Source organism: Alexandromys fortis, unplaced genomic scaffold, assembly GCF_014885135.2.
Source record: "Alexandromys fortis isolate MF-2015 unplaced genomic scaffold, M_Fortis_MF-2015_v1.1 scaffold_8_9099976_23576923, whole genome shotgun sequence".
Classification (NCBI taxonomy): Eukaryota; Metazoa; Chordata; class Mammalia; order Rodentia; family Cricetidae; genus Alexandromys; species Alexandromys fortis.
Window position 1 is genome coordinate 10710012 of NW_026067899.1, and position 16626 is coordinate 10726637.

Consider the following 16626-nt stretch of genomic DNA (forward strand, 5'->3'; position numbering starts at 1 on the left):
CAGGGAAGCCATCTGGAAAGTACAAATAACTATAGAATGACCCACCCGAAGGTCAGCCATAAGAAAACTTGACAAGCAACATGCAAGTTTCGAAAATAAAATTTCTGAGAAGTCCCTAGATGCGAGCCAATCAGGATTGAACCCATCACCCCACACTCTGCTTATGTAACTTTTCTGATTTTTGCCTTTAAATAATGCTGTCTAGAAGGGTGGGGTACCTCCTCTCGCTGCTGCGATGACGAGGTCCCTGACGGCTTGAAAACATGCACACAATAAACCTTGCTTTTGCATTTCAGTGAGTTGGTCTCCCTGGTAGTCTTTTGGGGTCCCCACGGACTGGGCGTAACAGCTCATTCTTTAAGTGAGCTTTAAACATATACATTTTCTTAAGCATTTTCATCCACACACTTCGGGTCCCAACCAGTTTGATCAAGTTTCTAATGACTTCAAATACTATAGTCCTTTTAAATTCATCCTTTCTCCCCTTCTTGTCCTCCTTCCCTCCTTCTCCCCTGACCCCACACTTTCTCCCTCTCTCTCCTTTCTTTCTTTCCTCCTTTCTTTTGATCCCTTCTTTGACAATGTCAATGGTGGCTGGGGCCTAAGCCTGGTGTTTCCAGGCTCTTGGCCTCACTCAAGAATGAAAGAAAAACCCACACAGATTGGAAAGTGGTAAGGAAGCTTTTGTTCAGAGCAAAGCAATGGAACATATCGGAAAGAAATACAGTACAGGGACTGATAGCAAGCCACACAGCGAAGACTCCAGGGCCCGAGTTACTACACAGCGTGTCTTTTCATGGCATCTAAAAAGAATGAGGAGCTGGTTACTGGGATGGTGAGCATTATGCTTAGAGGATAATTCACTGTGTTGGAAAGTCTTGTAAAAACAAAGTTGTTTTTAACTCGCAAGCCGTGAGGAAGCTGCTGCTATCTTAAAAGTACCCTGGCAGCTAACTTGCCCAAGATGGACGACTTCCGGCGCAGTTGAGCTATTCTTAAAAACTGCTGATGGTTGTAACATCTTTCACTGCCTCAGCTATTCTTACAAGGAAATGGGGTCACAAGACTCACACGCTAACTGTAAAGTGCTGCCTTTGTATGAACCCCTTGTTTGTTTGGATGGCGGAGACATTTGCTGGACATCTGTCACAAAACCAAGCTTTGCCTGCACCTAAACAGGGCATGAGTTAACCCGGCTCCCCAAAATTGTAACTTTGTGATTTTTGCCTTTGAATTCCTTGGATTAACAATAGTCATGGCCTTACCTAGAGAACTCTTTGATTGGGTCCTGTCCAGGTTTTTTGTTGTTGTTTTGTTTTGATAAAAAAAAAATAATAATAAAAAGCCTCCATTATACTAAAATTATCGAGTCAGACTGGTGACTAATTGAATGGATCCAGACTCATATCTTACTAAGGAATGTGGTTTGAGTGGCTCTCTAGTTTCAGTGCAAGACTGGTTGACATAGACATTTTTTCAATGTGCATGTTCCTTCCCATAATCCATCTTATTTTAATCATATGCACACCCAAGTGTGCACAGTCATAAAACGGTAAATAGGAGAGTCTCCCTAAAAGCTCAACTTGAAGACAGTTTTGGCTTATTGCACGTGAACTCAAATCCGGTTTGGTCCCGTATGGTCTGGAGGACTGTGCAACCAAATTGTTCTAAGTTTGTTGTTAAGAGGAGGAGAAACCTATCCCATTGTTCAAAGTGGTGTGTGTATACATCCTATGGGCAGGTAAGGTCTTGGGCTGCAGGGTGCATTCTTATTATTATAAAGGGGGTGTATAGTGGGGTGCCAGGATGCTAATAGAGGGGGCAAGAGACCTCCCCAATGACCCACCGTTCTGTAGTCTTGTTCTGAGTTTGAGTCTGCTCCTCTGGCTGTTTCCTCCCCACACAGTCGCAGCTCCTAAGTGTAATGATTTCAGCCACATAAGGAGCCATGCACGTGCAGACGGGCCCTCAGCATGGAGATGCCTGAATGTTAAAGGGCCCCCGCGTGACCCACATGCGTGCATGCGTGGTTACGTCCACGATGACTCAGTTAAGCCCCTCTGCACATCCATTCAATTAGTGCACATGCATGAGCCCATCATCTGTGTTATCTGCATATGACGTAGTCACGTCAACCCCCTGTGCGCATGCGCTAGGCAGCTTTTAAAAAACTGGACTTGCTTTCTTACTCTCTTTCTCTGCACACCGATTCCCCAGACATGCCCGCTCTAATAAACTCCTAAGCGGGTTTGTTGCGTGTTTCCTTCTTACTCGCACCAGGTAATTTCACCAGGGATGGGTATTCACTCACAACAGGTTAGACTGTGCTACGCACTTCGCTTCCATTAGCTCATTTAATACGTTCTGAACGTGACCCCACAACGAGATGTTTTTCTCCCCATTCTACAGACAAAGGTTTGGGGAAAGCTAGTCACAGTGCTGGCAGGAAGTAATGGTGGAGCACGCCTTTAATCCCAACACTCGGGAAGCAGAAGCAGGCGGATCTCTGTGAGTTCGAGGGCAGCCTGGTCTTCAGGAGCTAGTTCCAGGATAGGTTCCAAAGCTACAGAGAAAACCTGTTCCAGAAAACAACAACAGCAACAACAAACCAACCTGAAATGGAAGTCCAGAATAAGCAGAATCATTCCTTCCTCAAGGACTAAAAATTCCACCATGGATCTCTGCCTCTAAGCCATAATAACATTCTGGGAAGACATGATAAAAACGGTAGCTGTTCTTGAGTCTATAATGGCAAAGAGGATATGTGGTGTCACAGGCCAGGAAGCTGTCCTCACCTCTCTTCATTACTTTAATTGCTCTGAGGATGAAATATGTCTTGTTTCCCTTCCCTTCCCCTCCTCCTCGTCAGAGCTCTGCCGCTTTAGAATATTCTCCGCATGGATCAGAAAAGGCTCCCCGGCCTCATTATACAGTGGCTAAAATTGAGATCCCAGCAAGAAGAAGACCTAACTTCCTAGGGTTGCCCTACTTCCTAGGGTGCCCCGTGGCTGTCCTTTGTTCTAGCCCGGGCAGACAACCTCTGTATAAGCTCTTCCTTCTAACCTTTGTCTCTTACAACTTCCTGTCCCAGCCCGCAGCTTCTTCCCACCATCCCACCACCCGTCACCCATGCATGGGGTGACCTACAGAGCCCACTCCACATCCTCCTGTCTCTCTCCCCCTTTATTCCCACTGCCCTGCTTCTCTCCAGAGATTAACATCTGTAACCAACCCTGTTACCTAACTAGGCCACCTGGATTGCACCTGCCTGCCACGATGGATGCCAGGCAACTTAATCTTCCCACTATAGGCAATAGTCCCACAGTAATGTGCTTCTGAGGTCAATGGAGAGAAAGTCACTGTTGCTGGCTGCAGACTGTGTGGTCTGCTGGGCTCACAATGTGCCTTTTTCTTTTCTCACATATTTTCAGGCATAGATACTGACTTCTGCATACACTGACTCGCTATGGATTGGAGGTACACGCCGGGACATCTCTCCTTCTGTTCTCCAGTTGCCTCTTACTCCTTCAGTTTTCTTCCCAGAGGACAACCAGACAGTACACCTTTCCTTAAGCCACACACCTGATGCCTCCAGCCTTAGGCTCTCACCAGGGCAGAAGTGCACAGACCTCGCTAGTTCCCAGAGTTCCAGGCTTATTTCACCCTTCACCCAAGAGCTGTCCAGACTCCTGTAAGGCTGAGCCCCTATCTCACTCTGGCCTTCACTCCTGGCTATCAGTTCCAGGCAGAGGCATGTTTACCGAGTCAGGCATTGTGCTACCTGTACTTGTAAGTTTTGCAATCGACAAAACACGTAAGACATACAGGTCCTCCAAGATCATATCACCTGTTCCCCTTTCCCCACCAGGTTCCCTCTTGCTGTCCTCTAATTCCAAGGTCTTGCTTAGGGTGGGTCTTGTTAAACCTGCTCCCTTGTGAGCTGAATGCTTCCAGTGCAGTTAAGGCTGGTTATCTAAGGGGGAAGGGGGGCAGTTAGAAAGACTGCCTCTGGTCAGGGTTTGGGGACTTGGTGTCTTGTATCTGTTTGTTGTTGTTTTGTCTCTACTCATCTAGGGAAAAAGTTTAGTTGAGTTAAAGAGTAAGGGAGATCCAGTCAATCACCTCTCTGGCTGGGTTTCTCAACTCTACACAGGGATATTTTATTAGAAAGATGATCTAAAGAAACAGAAGCCTAGGGTTATTTTAAGCCAGAATAAAGCTGGATAGTGGAGGCTCCTTCTAGTTACTCTGGGGCGATGTTGGAGACTAGGGTGTTGGAGACCAGAAACCCCCTAGGTGTTTCCTGTGTTCAGGGACGTCCCAGGCTTGAGTTCATCAGACAGCCCTTTTTACTCATCTGCGGCCCGCCAAACCCTCTTGCAAATCCACTTGGTAGGTTTCTTCTCCCGGAGAGGATCAGCTCTCTCACCCTCCGAGGTGGGGCGGGGGGGGGGGGGGGGGAAGCAAACCCCGAGTGAGAGAAGGTTAGGTACTGAAGGAGCAGGAAGGGCAACCACGGGACCTCCTCAGCCCTGCCTTCTTCGAACCCCAAAGGCAGGAGTGTTTGGGACTGCTGGGGCCAGGTCCCTCTTCCTCCTCCCTCCCCAAGGCCCCGTGTGCAGGGCGGGGAAAACTCGGCTATTTGTGTCTCCACGCCCAGAGCCAAAAGTATTCCTACAGTGGCGACAAGGGAGGCGAGTTCATCTCCAGGGCTCCTAGGTGGCGTAGTCCTCAAGAAGGGTGGAGGCTGCTCTTGCCTCCTGCACCGAAGTCCAGTGCAGGGGACACGATCGTGGCCACCTAGAGTGCCTGATGGTGCAATGGTTAGCAATGCTGCAGCTTCTCTGGATGCAGCAGCTGCTGTTGCTGGGGGCTCACCCGGGCAGCGCCCAGGATTTAACTCTCACCCCGGAACCGGCCCTCGAGTGGCTAGGTGAGTGTCCCCAGCGCTGGAGTTGGGGCAAACTGGCACTCGGGAGTCAGGGGCGGGAAACGGATACGGGTTGAGCAAGACGTACAAGTTTGTACTGTGGTCGCTAGTGTACTGTCCCGGGGCAGAAGGGACAGACCCGGTCCGTATTGTCCCTTCGGCACTCCTATTGGCCTCCGAATTAGGGCGCGGCGAGAGGCAGGACCTCTGGGCGAGCGAGTCACGCGGGATTTAGAAGGGTGGGGGGAATAGCTTCAAAAAGCAAGCTTTACCAGAGTTATTCAGGAAGGTCACCTTTTAGATAAAGCTGACGAAGAGCTGTCTAAATTTCTTTCCCTACCAAAGCGAGTATTTGGTTCACCGTTGTACGACACCGTGTGTGCGACAGATGACCCCCAAACAGGCCTGTCTGCTCCGCCCCTTGGGGAGGCGGGGTACCGCGGTCCATCTCTCAGCGGATTCGGCCGCCTTGAGACTTGTACAAACAGACACAAACTACCTTCTGCTCCTCGGTTTCTCTAGGCTGAACAATGGATCTATAATATTCATGGGACCACTGAAAATTAAGTTATACAGCCCAAAACACGTGCACAAACTGATAAATTCAGCCTAAGTTTGAGCACCAACCACAGACAGTAGGACTTGCCAGTGAACGTGGAGGGAAACCCAAGGAAAGATCAATGCCTTCAGGGACCAGCTCAGGAACCAATCCCTGAGACGTGGAAGGTGTGTCCCAGAAGGTATGACTGTGACCTTAAACCAGATGGAGCCTCCTGGCAGCTCCCACCCCCTCTGCCCTAGGAATACATTTGGAATAGAGGCATAAAGCAAGATGTAATCCAGATCTCTGCTCTTTTATTTTCCTTTCAATATATACATACATTTCTTTTTCAAAAGAGAATTTTTTTTTCTGGGTTGTACTTCCTAGCACTCTCTAGGGGCTTTCTGCCCACCATGACTAAATCACACCAACACTTCCGCAGCCCCAAGTTGGAAAAGCTCTTAAAACATTGTTCAGCTGAGTCAAACTCCCTCTCAGCATGCATGCACAACACACACATACCCTGCAGTTGGCTGCCTTGCATCTTAGCATCCGAATCTTGGGCTTAGGTGGTAGGCAGCAGCTTGTGAGAGAGACAAGCTGGGAACGAGCCACAAGCGGCCTATCTGGGGATCCTCCGGTCAGAGTCAGCACCCACCGTGAGCTAAATCCTTTCTATATTTGGCAGACCCAAATCCTGGCCTGAGAAAGTGGCTAATGACAAGGGCATACTTTCTAGGAGCAGCCTGCAAACCTGAAGTTCAATGTCATGGGCAGAAAGATTGTCCCAGTGCGGGCACTGCAGTGGGTGTGCTACAGGTACAGGCACTCTGCACGAACTGCCATCCGGGCTCCCTTCCAGAACCTATCACCTGCACCAGCAGAATTGCAAGTGAATTGTAGGCAGATGTGAATCAAGTTTTTATTAGCAAAGAAGGAAGGACAAAATATCAGTATTCTGGAGGAAACCTGAAAGAATGTCTACTTCTATCTTGGGGTTTCTATTGTTGGGCTAACCATCATGAGAAAATGCAACATGGGGAAGAAAGGGCTTATTTCACCTCACAGATAACAGTCCATCATGGAAGAAAGTTAGGGCAAGAGCTCAAGCAAGGGAGGATCCTGGAAATAGGAGCTGATGCACAGGCCACGAAAGAGTGCTGCTTACTGGATTGCTCCCTGTTGCTTGCTCAGCCCAGGTGAGGGAGGCACCACCAGCAGTAACCTGGGCTCTCCACAGATTTGCCTGGGGGCAAGCCTGTGGTGCCTGCCTGTGGCCTGCTTTTCTAGCTGAGAATACCTCTGCACAAATGACTCTAGCTTGTGTCAAGTTGACATAAAACTAGCCAGCACAGCTGAAATTTGTACTCAAGTGCGGGAGCCAAGGAACAGCTGCAATGTACTTAACCAAACATGTTTTGGAACGCCTCCCTTTCTCCTTGCTTCAGCTACATGTTGACTTGCCTTTAGCCATGATTGGCATCCATCTAGCAGATGAAAACACAAATCGTTTTAGTTCCATACTCATTAAGAGTGGCCTTACAGCAGCTGTACATAACAGGTTACACACTCGCTAGTGTTCTGTGCATTCCAAGCACATACCAGCCCCGAGAGGCAAATGGTACTCTGCTGTGCTGACTTCTCAATCAAAAATCAGTCAGTGTGTCGTATGGCAGTAGAGTTCATCAAGATTCAGATTCCAGACTGAATTCAAACCCTGTGTATGATACCTGTACCTCAGTTTCCTCCTTTGTAAAACATAGAGTCCCAAAATGGTGTGTGTCCTCCTTTAGTTGTAGGATCATCACGGCACGTTCTTCCCCTGGGTGGTCCAGGCTGTTCTGGAAGTTCAGCCATCCTACATCCATCATTTCCTGTTCTCAGAACTGCACTTGGCAGATCCTGCCCTCCCCTTCCATCTTGACTAAACCAAAGGGCCTTTTGTGGTTGACGTTCCCTCACTGAGCCCTACCATGTGCTGAAATTTGATAACAGCGCTGTTCTGGTTAGTTTTCTCTTGCTGTGAAGGAACCTTCTGACCAAAAGCAACTTGGGAAGGAAAGGATTTACACACAGGTCTCAATCTATCATTGGGGGAAGTCAAGGCAGGACTTCAAAGCATGAACCATGGGGGAACACTACTAGCTAGATCTCTGGCTGACTGGGGCTCACACTCATGCCTAGCTATCCTCATATGGCCCAGGACCACCTGCCCAGGAAATGATACATCCCCTTATGGCCTGGGCCCTCCTTCATTAATTATCAATCAAGAAAATGCCTCATGGATTTGCCCACAGACTAACATAACAAACTCAACAGACACTCCTTTTCCAGGTGATTCTAGGCTGTGTTGAGTTGTCAAGTTGACCTCTCACCTACTATGCTGGGAGGGCAAAGGGGGAATAAAGAGGGAGCCGAGCATCCCGAGGAAGGACAGGCAAAGTCTTTGCTAAAGGAAATCAGCCAAGTGGGCATGAATACATTTTGAATCTATGCTGAAAGTTAAAAGCCATAGCTGTGAAATGGTTCTGATCAGAGCAGAGTGAGAGAATTTCCTCCGTGGTACCAGCTCCCCAGATGCACAAATCCATCAGGCAAGGGCGCGTCTTCTGAACAATTAGTGCCAAGAAAAATGAGGATATGGCAACCCTGAGGTCATTACCTTGACCTTGAGCCCTGTCTAAAGCAAAGACAGTGAAACAAGGTGGGTGACAGGAGGAGGTGTGAGCAATGGCTGAAGGCCTCCCTGGTTTCTGTCTGATAAATGGTGTGTGCTCTTTCCCTGTGCAGTTTTGGGCTCCTCAGAAAGCAATCCCTGAGATGTGCATTTCTTGCAGTGCAGATTGTCTATTTGGGGGGCAGTTCTAGGAAGCATGGTAAGGGAGAGAGGAAATGAGCAGGGAAGGGAAGAAACCCACTATGGGCAACTGAGGTTCAATTCCACAGTGAGAAGACCCACGTAGAAGTCTCAGTGGGCCCACACAGGGACAGAAAGCTGTGGCATTTTCCACTAACACATGTCCATCCATGTGCGCGCGTGTGTGCGCGCGTGTGTGCGTGCGTGCGTGTGTGTGTGTGTGTGTGTGTGTTGTTGTTGTTGTTATCGTCAGCCCACACCCCCCGTTGATTTTCATTCCTGAGACATTGATTCTTGAGTGTTTCTGGTCTTCCAGAAACACCATCTGTTGGTGCGTAGGTCTTGTCTGCAGATGAACAAGCACCAGGTTAGCAGATGTGAGCTCAGAGCTAGCAGCAGCAGCAGCAGCTCCACGCCCCCGTATTGGGGAAATAAAGCCAGAAGGGATAGACACTGTCTCCAAGAAGGCAAGAAGCCAGAAACAGACACAGAAACACAAACAACCGGGAAAAGAGCAATGGGCGGCAGAACAGCAAACCCTGAGGAGAGCGGAGGGAATGCAGGGCAGGGACTGGCTGAGGAGCAGCAGCCCGCCAAAGGGCTCCTGTCTTCCTGAGGGATAAGTAGGGGGTCGGCACGCGAAGAAAGGGAGATACGGTATTGTGCCGTGTTTTATGGGAAAGCCCCAGAACACTGCATCAGCCACTGTCAAAGTTCAGTGAGTTGACAGCTCCTGCTGAGGCTCTTACATTTGTAAAGAGAAAGGCCTGTTAAGGTCGCTGAGGCTAAAGGTGAGGCTCATTGTTAGTGTCCCAGAATCGTATGGAAACCCAAGAATACTGGCCACTGGAATGAAGCACCCCCCTGTAGCCCAGCAAAGACATCATCTGGAAAGTTAAGGTTGAGCTAAGTCAGTTCTAACAAGGAGCATCTAGTGTGAATTTTTAATATATATGTATATATAATATGTACATATACATATGCATGTATATGTATATATTTATTTACTTTGGTTACTTTTTTATTTAAAAATGAGTAAGTGAAAGGAGGTTGGAGACGTTCATGAAGGGGGTGGGGTAGCAGACACGGAAAGTCCCATTTGGGAAATGTATCCATTCTGGGTACAGGCGCCAAATATGTGTAGCTCCCACAGCTTCCTGGGAAGATGTGGTTGTGGGAGTCGTCATGAAATTGAACAGTAAGTGAGAAAAGAGATTTGAAGCAGAAGTCGAGAAACCAATTGGCCAGAGTAATACTAGAGCCAAAGTCAAGAGTGTAGTGTTCACGACCTATTTCATACTATAATGTACGGTATATATCTGGATGTTTCATCTGAAAGATGCCCTTGCCCAATAGATCATACTGTTGTTCTACTCTATACCATTGCGTTGAATCTGTCATGATGATTATGGCACTAAATTCATTCCTACGCTAGAAGGCACAGCCACCAGTAGGCAAAGCACTGAGCTAGAGAATTGCTGTATCTGTGTGGAAGCTAAAGATTTTCCGATGAAGGGAACAGAGAGGAGCCTGCTGCCGTCAGAGTCATGGTGCATGTGGGGAAAGTGGTTCAGGGCAGTAGGGTCCAGTAGAGGAAGAGAAGAGAGACGGCCACCTGGGAGGGCTTTCGGGAGAGGAGGCTGAGCGCCACATCCTGGAGGCGGTAGTGGGAAAGAGTTGTGACTATGATGTTCTCCCTTAGCACCGTTTCTGATACCCATGGAAATGCCCTCTTGAGTTTCCCACCCTGGAGAGGACTCTGTGCCTGTTTCTATGCATCACTTTGAATCTCATGACACCGGGGCAGGCCACAGCAATCTATACCTGTCTATGGGGGACGCTAGGTTAAGCAGCTTGCATCTCTAGAACGTAGAGAGCAGGGAGGAAGCATACGTTGATTCAAAGTGTTGGATGTGTCTCTGCGACCCCATGGCCTAGTCCAGTCTTTCTCCTACTCTGGAGCATGAAAATTTCTGGAGCATGAAAGTCATTTTAGCCCTAGGGTGGTCAGCGGGTCTTCGTACTGTCTGCAGCTCCTTGCTTTCAAATCCCACATTCACAAGTGAATATTTTTGTAAAGCAAAAATGTGCAAACCTGCTGATTTGTACACCATCCTAGCAAACTCCTGTGTTCTTAGGCAAAACGCCATTCTCCTAACCTGGAGATTGGGAGTTTAAACAAAAGCATGACCAGACAGACTGCCTTCCCTGGCCACATATCACTCCAACCTCCTGGACCTCATTTCTCTCATCTCTGCCCAGCATCTTCAGCATCTCTCTCTTCATCTGTAGCTTGTCAGGCCTCCTGTGCTTGGCTCTTTACCTCACTCACTGATTTCGCACAGTAACATAGATTTCCAGTTTGCCTTGTCCTTTTAGCTCTTCATTATTGTTTGGAATCTTGTTTCCCATTGTTCATTGTCATAGCATTAGGTGCCACCCATGCAGGTTCCAGGCCAATGATTAGAAAGGGGAGTGGACAACTGGACTCATGGGGAGTCTTCTTTGACCTGACAATTCCCATATTTATGTTGGGTGTCCTGAAGCAGCACTGAGGTTGTGCTATGTCCTTTTGAACTCAGCCCCAACCATCAAAGGAACAGATTTGAGACATCTGTGGACCGTTCCTTCCTTATGCCTTCAAAAACTCTCCTTGAGAAAGCTTTTTAGGGGAAAAAGAGCTGGCATATAGCTGAGAGCATAAGTCATGGCTTGAACTTATTGAAATGAAAAGAAATATTATAATTTATATTATATATATATGTTAAATTATAATTTGGAAGAAACAAACCAAAGAGCACCCAATAAATACTAGATTGCCTATAGTAGCTCTATGACGTAAAGCCACTCAAAAAAAATGAGCCTCTGTTCACTTTCTGCTTTCGTGAGTGGTCACATGACTTTTTAATTTATGTTACTTCCCAGACTAGTGTTTTTCCAAAGGAATAGGTCATCACTGTTGTTGAAAAATTTGCAAGGATGAAAATAAACAGGAAATTCAAAGAGATTATGTAACTATGAACATTGTTTTTTGTTTTTCACCGTCCTGACATCCAAAATTAAGATTTGTTTTCACTTGTATTGATGTTTCCAAAGTGTTCCGGATGACCAAGGGTATCCCCCATGAGGAACCTATGATGCTAGGTTGAACCTTATTTTGCAGATGGGGAATCCAAGGCCTAGTCTTTTTTTAGTCTCAAGCGTGTGTTCTGTAGCCTGCCAGTCTTTTCTCCACAGCACTGACTTAGCTCAAAGATGACTGGGGAAGGATTCATGGGCATGTACTCAATGTAGTTTCTTGGAATCCCAAGCTCAGAAGGGCCTCCAGCATACAGTTTAATGCTCTGTAGTTCGGAGGTCTTAATCAATTTTATCTTTGAGTTTATTTATGTGCCTTATGTGAGTGTGATGGACAGGGGAGAACAAGCCAGAGGATCAGGATTCAATCCACCTGGCTTTTCTTCTCTGGGGTGGGCTCTTGACTACTTCCTCCCTGGGACATGCCTACAATGACTGCTATTTTCCACTTGGAATGGCAAACACACAGTCCGGGGCCTGAGCGTGAACTGCTCGCTGGCCAGCAGCTTCATCACATACCGTAAGAAGACTAAGTGGGAGCTGGTCACCTATGTCCGATCTAGATACTAAATGTGTGTCAAGGAGCATTAAGGGATAAGGTGTAATCCTTGTGGGCCTGTGGGAAGGAGAGCTATTTCTCTGTTCTTAGCCAGGGATGCTTGTTCTTGTTTTGCATGGGAGTCTGCAAATGATCTAATAAGGAAGATGGTGTATTAGCTGCCCTTCTGCTGCTGGTAGAACACTACAGCCAAAGGTAACGTAAGGAAAACAGAGTTCATTTGGTTTCAATGACAAGGGCGGTTTGGCAGCAGAAGGCCAGAGCAGGAAGCTGAGAGATCACATCTTCAGCTTCAGACGCGAAGACGAGATAGCAAACTGGAAGTGGGACAAAGCAACGCATTCTCAAATCCCTTGCCCAATGGCACGTCTCCTCCAGCAAGGCCACAGCGCCTGGCAACAGTGTCACCCAGGGTTCCGTGTACCTGAGTCTATGGAGGACATATTTTTATTCAAACTATCACAGATGGAGACTATCACCGTTTGAATTGTGCCCTCAGCCCCCAATCATATGGTAGAGTCCTAAGCCCCCAGCACCTCAGAATGAGAGCTTATTCAGGAAAAAAAAAAAAGTTTTTTCAAAGGGAAACAAGTTCGAGTGAGTTAGTTAGCATGGCCCTAACCTTATGCAGTGGTGTACTCCTGGTAAGGGGAATTCAGAGAAAACAGAGAGCTGAAGAAACTCGTGAAGACATAGCAGATCCACTGCAATGACAGGGCTTCCTTCCCTCCCAGCCCCAGGACGACCCAACCCTGCCCTGCTTGACCTCACCCTTCAGCCTCCAGAATCAGGAGAAAATACATTTCTGGTGTCGACGCCACTCTGTTCGTGTTAAGAATATTTTCTAAGATGGCACAAAGAAATCCAATCAAACCAGATAAGCCAAATGAAAATGCCCATGTTTAATAAATGTTGCACTCTCGGGTGGCCAGGAGAGCATGGCAAGGGAAAGAGAGACAGATGGGCATCCACGCAAACCCAAAAACCCATGTGTTCTTCTTTCCAGCACAAGCATAAACAGCCTGGTGGAATGGTCCTGACCCTCCCCTGGGAGGGGTAGCCGCTTGGCAGGCTGGGAGTTGGAGTCCAAGACAGGGCCAGGGGCTTCCATTCATCCTGGACTTTAGGATATAAGGATGTGACTTTTGACGAAAGAGTTTGTGGCAACTAATACAGATACAAACAAATCCCCTCCACATTACATTTTTATTTGCCTTCTAAACACCTACTCAAGTTTACATTAATTTGAAGCAGGCACATTCTAAAGGTATGTTAGTCAGGTCAGTGTAAACTCTTCTGCCTTTAGAGAGGTCGTTTGCATTTCCCGAGTCCTCTCTCTCTCTCTCTCTCTCTCTCTCTCTCTCTCTCTCTCTCTCTTCTTGGTTGACGGTGGCGCTGTTTTCTGTTTAACAGGGCTTTAATATTGAAGCATTTGGGCAGGAAGTTTAACGATCCTACCGTGTCCTGCTGTAACTTGTCCTTGTAAGCATGCTCCCCGGTGACTAAGACGTGTAGTTTCAACACAGGCTGTAAGAAGATAACAGAGCCGTGGTGAATAACGATTTTTTTTACCCCAGCGATGTCTGCTGGATACTCTCCTTTTAGATGATGGCAAGATGACGCAGGAATAGGTTGAAAACGGAAGGGAAGAAACATGTTCCTGGCTCAGCTTGAAATCTTATTTGTAAGATATGGAATTATGACGAAGAGCCTGGCTGGGGGCTTGGAGAGAGGAGGGAGAATGGTCCAGGCTGGCTGAGACTGTCAAAAGCAGCCTGAATGGTTACCGCACCTGCAGGGGTTGATAACAGGCAATTTGAAGCCTCACAGAGTGTACCCAGTGGAGCTGATTAAGCTGGGGTTTGGTTTCCCCAATTGTGACAAAGGGCATTGTGTGCCTCCCGGGACCTGGACTGGTGATTTGGGGAGATTAGAGAGAAAGGGGACAAGAACAGTAAAAAGATTTAGCAGGAGGGGACCTGTGGACCTGGGGAGGTGGTGATTATTCAGGTTTACAAGCAGCTGGAGAATAAAGACACCTTGGAATCAAGGACGATGCTAGGGCAGGGAAGGAGGAAAGCACTAAGGGAGGAGGAGCTGAGAGAGGAGTGTTTTGGCTTGAGGTTTCTGTTTTGTTTTATTTGTTTGCTTTCTGCACTTAAATAACTTGTTAGTTGATTAATAAAAGGCAGTTGACAGGACCCCAAGGGCTGTTAAAAGTGTACATAACACTCAGGCAATTTGAGATGAACTGTGCACTTATGTGCAGAGAGGCGTGGCGAAGACCTGCTCCCTTGCCTTCTCTTGGGTATCCGCATCCGTTCTGTGGAGAACCAGCCAGGGCCCTGGCTGTGAGCAGGTGCAGATCCTCACTTCTGGATTCCAAAGTCATATGGAAGAGAACTTCTCTACCTCAAAGCTACGTGGAGTTTGGTTCAACAGCTTACAAACCCCTTCCTGCTACAGAATCATAAGCATGAGGCTGGGTCTGAATCCCTGCGCTCACCAGGACGCAGACAAACCCAAATACTGGAAGCTGATACAGCGATAATACATCTCCAGAGAGAAGATGTCCGCCTCCAGACTAGTTACAGGGTCATACCTTTCCCATTTACCTCCACACCCTTCTGTGCTCAAACAAAGGTAGTGTCAGAGAGGCTGGGGGATGGGTTAACAGGTATGAAGTGCAAACATAAGGGACTGGGATTCAAATCCCCGCATGAAAGAAAGCAGGTGTAGTTGCACGTGTTCTTGTAACTCCAGCACTGGGGAAGTAGAGTGGGCAGAAACAGAAGGATCTATGGGGCTTGTTGGCTTCCAACATAGCTCTAGGTCAACCAGAGACCCCATCTCAAAGGGATATAGTTGAGAATGACAAAGCAGGGCACCCAACTTCTTTGGCCTCCATTAATACCTCAGACACAAGTGCTCATGCATATACCACACATATAGATCATACACACACACACACACACACACACACACACACACACAAAATAAACTGACTCAAGGAGAAGATGCAGGCCCGCATTTGGGGCCAGTGGGTGATGTTTGGGTAGATGGAGTCAAAGAGACCTCAAGCTTGGGGAACTGAGAAAGGAGATTGACACTGGGCACAGTTCACAAGCTATGACTTCTTAGTAGTTTGTCTTAAGCATTGCACTTGGTGTGAACTGTGAACTTGAACTTTCCTTGCACTCCCCAGACAGAGCAGCACAGAGGCCAACTAACTTCCTTATGGAATTACCTGCTGAATACTAGAGAGCCCTTTGTGTGCCTAAAATGCCACCATAGCATGGGATTTCCTTAGAACTCTGTTTTGTTGTTGCAAGTGGTGTTTGCCATTGAGAGAATTAGCAGTTCAAAGCTTGTCCTGGCTATATCTTCATGCAGCGGCTTCTAAGAGAAGAGCTGTCTAACCCAGGAGACACTAAAGACAAGTAGAAGTAGAAGGCCCTCAAGAGACACTTCCTACAGGTGTCTCCAGTTGGCGCAAGAAGGATTCAATTGTACTTTAACTCTTGCTATGGCGCAGTGGTCTTGATGGGGTTCATTTTCTCTGATGGTTAAAGAACTAAAAGGCAGGAATAATCTCCGCTGTGTTAGGAGGTTACAGCTGAGATATCCTCAAGCAGAGCCATCAGTCAGTGAAGGAAGACTTTACTGATAGATGAGAGAACACACAGAAAGACCCTCCTCAACGCAGACAGGGAACTCAGAAATTGAAGTCCAGCTCCCCCTCGAAGGCTGGAGCTTTTTTAAGTCGTTGAAGAGGGGCGTCTTCCTCCCCTAATTTAGGATTGGCCAGTTTGAAGAGAGATAAGATGACTGATAGGTTCTCAGCTGTTGTGTAAACACGCCCCCACGCAGCTTTGAACTTGGTCGGGCCAATCCAATAGCAGCAAGGGAAAAAGTCCAAAGGCCTCTGTTTTACAATGACAAGCTTTTGTCTCGGGTCAAGAGGATGAAGAAGCCCAGCCATTTGGGGAGCTCGCCATCTTTTTTGGCACCTAGTCCTGGTCCCTCTCCCTGTCTCTCTGCCTATCAGGGAGACAGTCTAACTCCTACTCCATCACTCCGACCTCAAGGAGTTGGGAGACATCTGCTAGCCATTTGAATCCATGAAGTCAAAAAATCTTAGCCAGTACAAGTACGTGTTGGTGTGAAAACCACAGTTCTCGTCTTAAAGGGAATAAGAGACAGTTTATTCTGGAGCTATTCTGAGTGGCCATGACCTGGGAACACAGATTTAGGTTATGGCAAATTCCATCAGTTTCCCAGCTTTGTTCTTTTGTTTGTTTGTTTGTTTTTGGTTTATCTATTTATTAGTTTTATAGGAAAAAGAAAATTATAAATCAAGAAAAGTTTAAAATACATCGGTGGGCACACTAGAGAAGCGTGAGTTGTCATCAGTGTTTTCGATCTTGGCTATTCTTACAGGTGTAAGATAGAATCTCAGGATTGTTTTGATTTGCATTTTTCTGATGGCTAAGGATGTCGGGCATTTCCTTAAGTGTCTTTCAGCCATTTCAGATTCATCTGTTGAGAGTTCTCTGTTTAGGTCTGTACCCCATTTTTTATTGGATTATTTGTTCTTTTGAGGATCAGTTTCTTGGGTTCTTTGTATGTTTCGGAGATTAGATCTCTGTCTGAAGTGGAGT

The 16626-nt window shown here is 47.2% G+C and overlaps 1 protein-coding gene across 1 annotated transcript in view; it reads left to right on the top strand.

The window, feature by feature from the left end:
• The first annotated feature begins 4689 nt into the window (after positions 1-4689).
• Positions 4690-16626, top strand: part of Pla2r1 (phospholipase A2 receptor 1) — a 99613-nt gene continuing 87676 nt past the window's right edge. Inside the window, exon 1 of the mRNA XM_050121978.1 lies at positions 4690-4933. Coding sequence (XP_049977935.1) covers positions 4813-4933 — 121 coding nt within the window. The 5' untranslated portion in view covers positions 4690-4812. The remainder of the gene's footprint in view (positions 4934-16626) is intronic.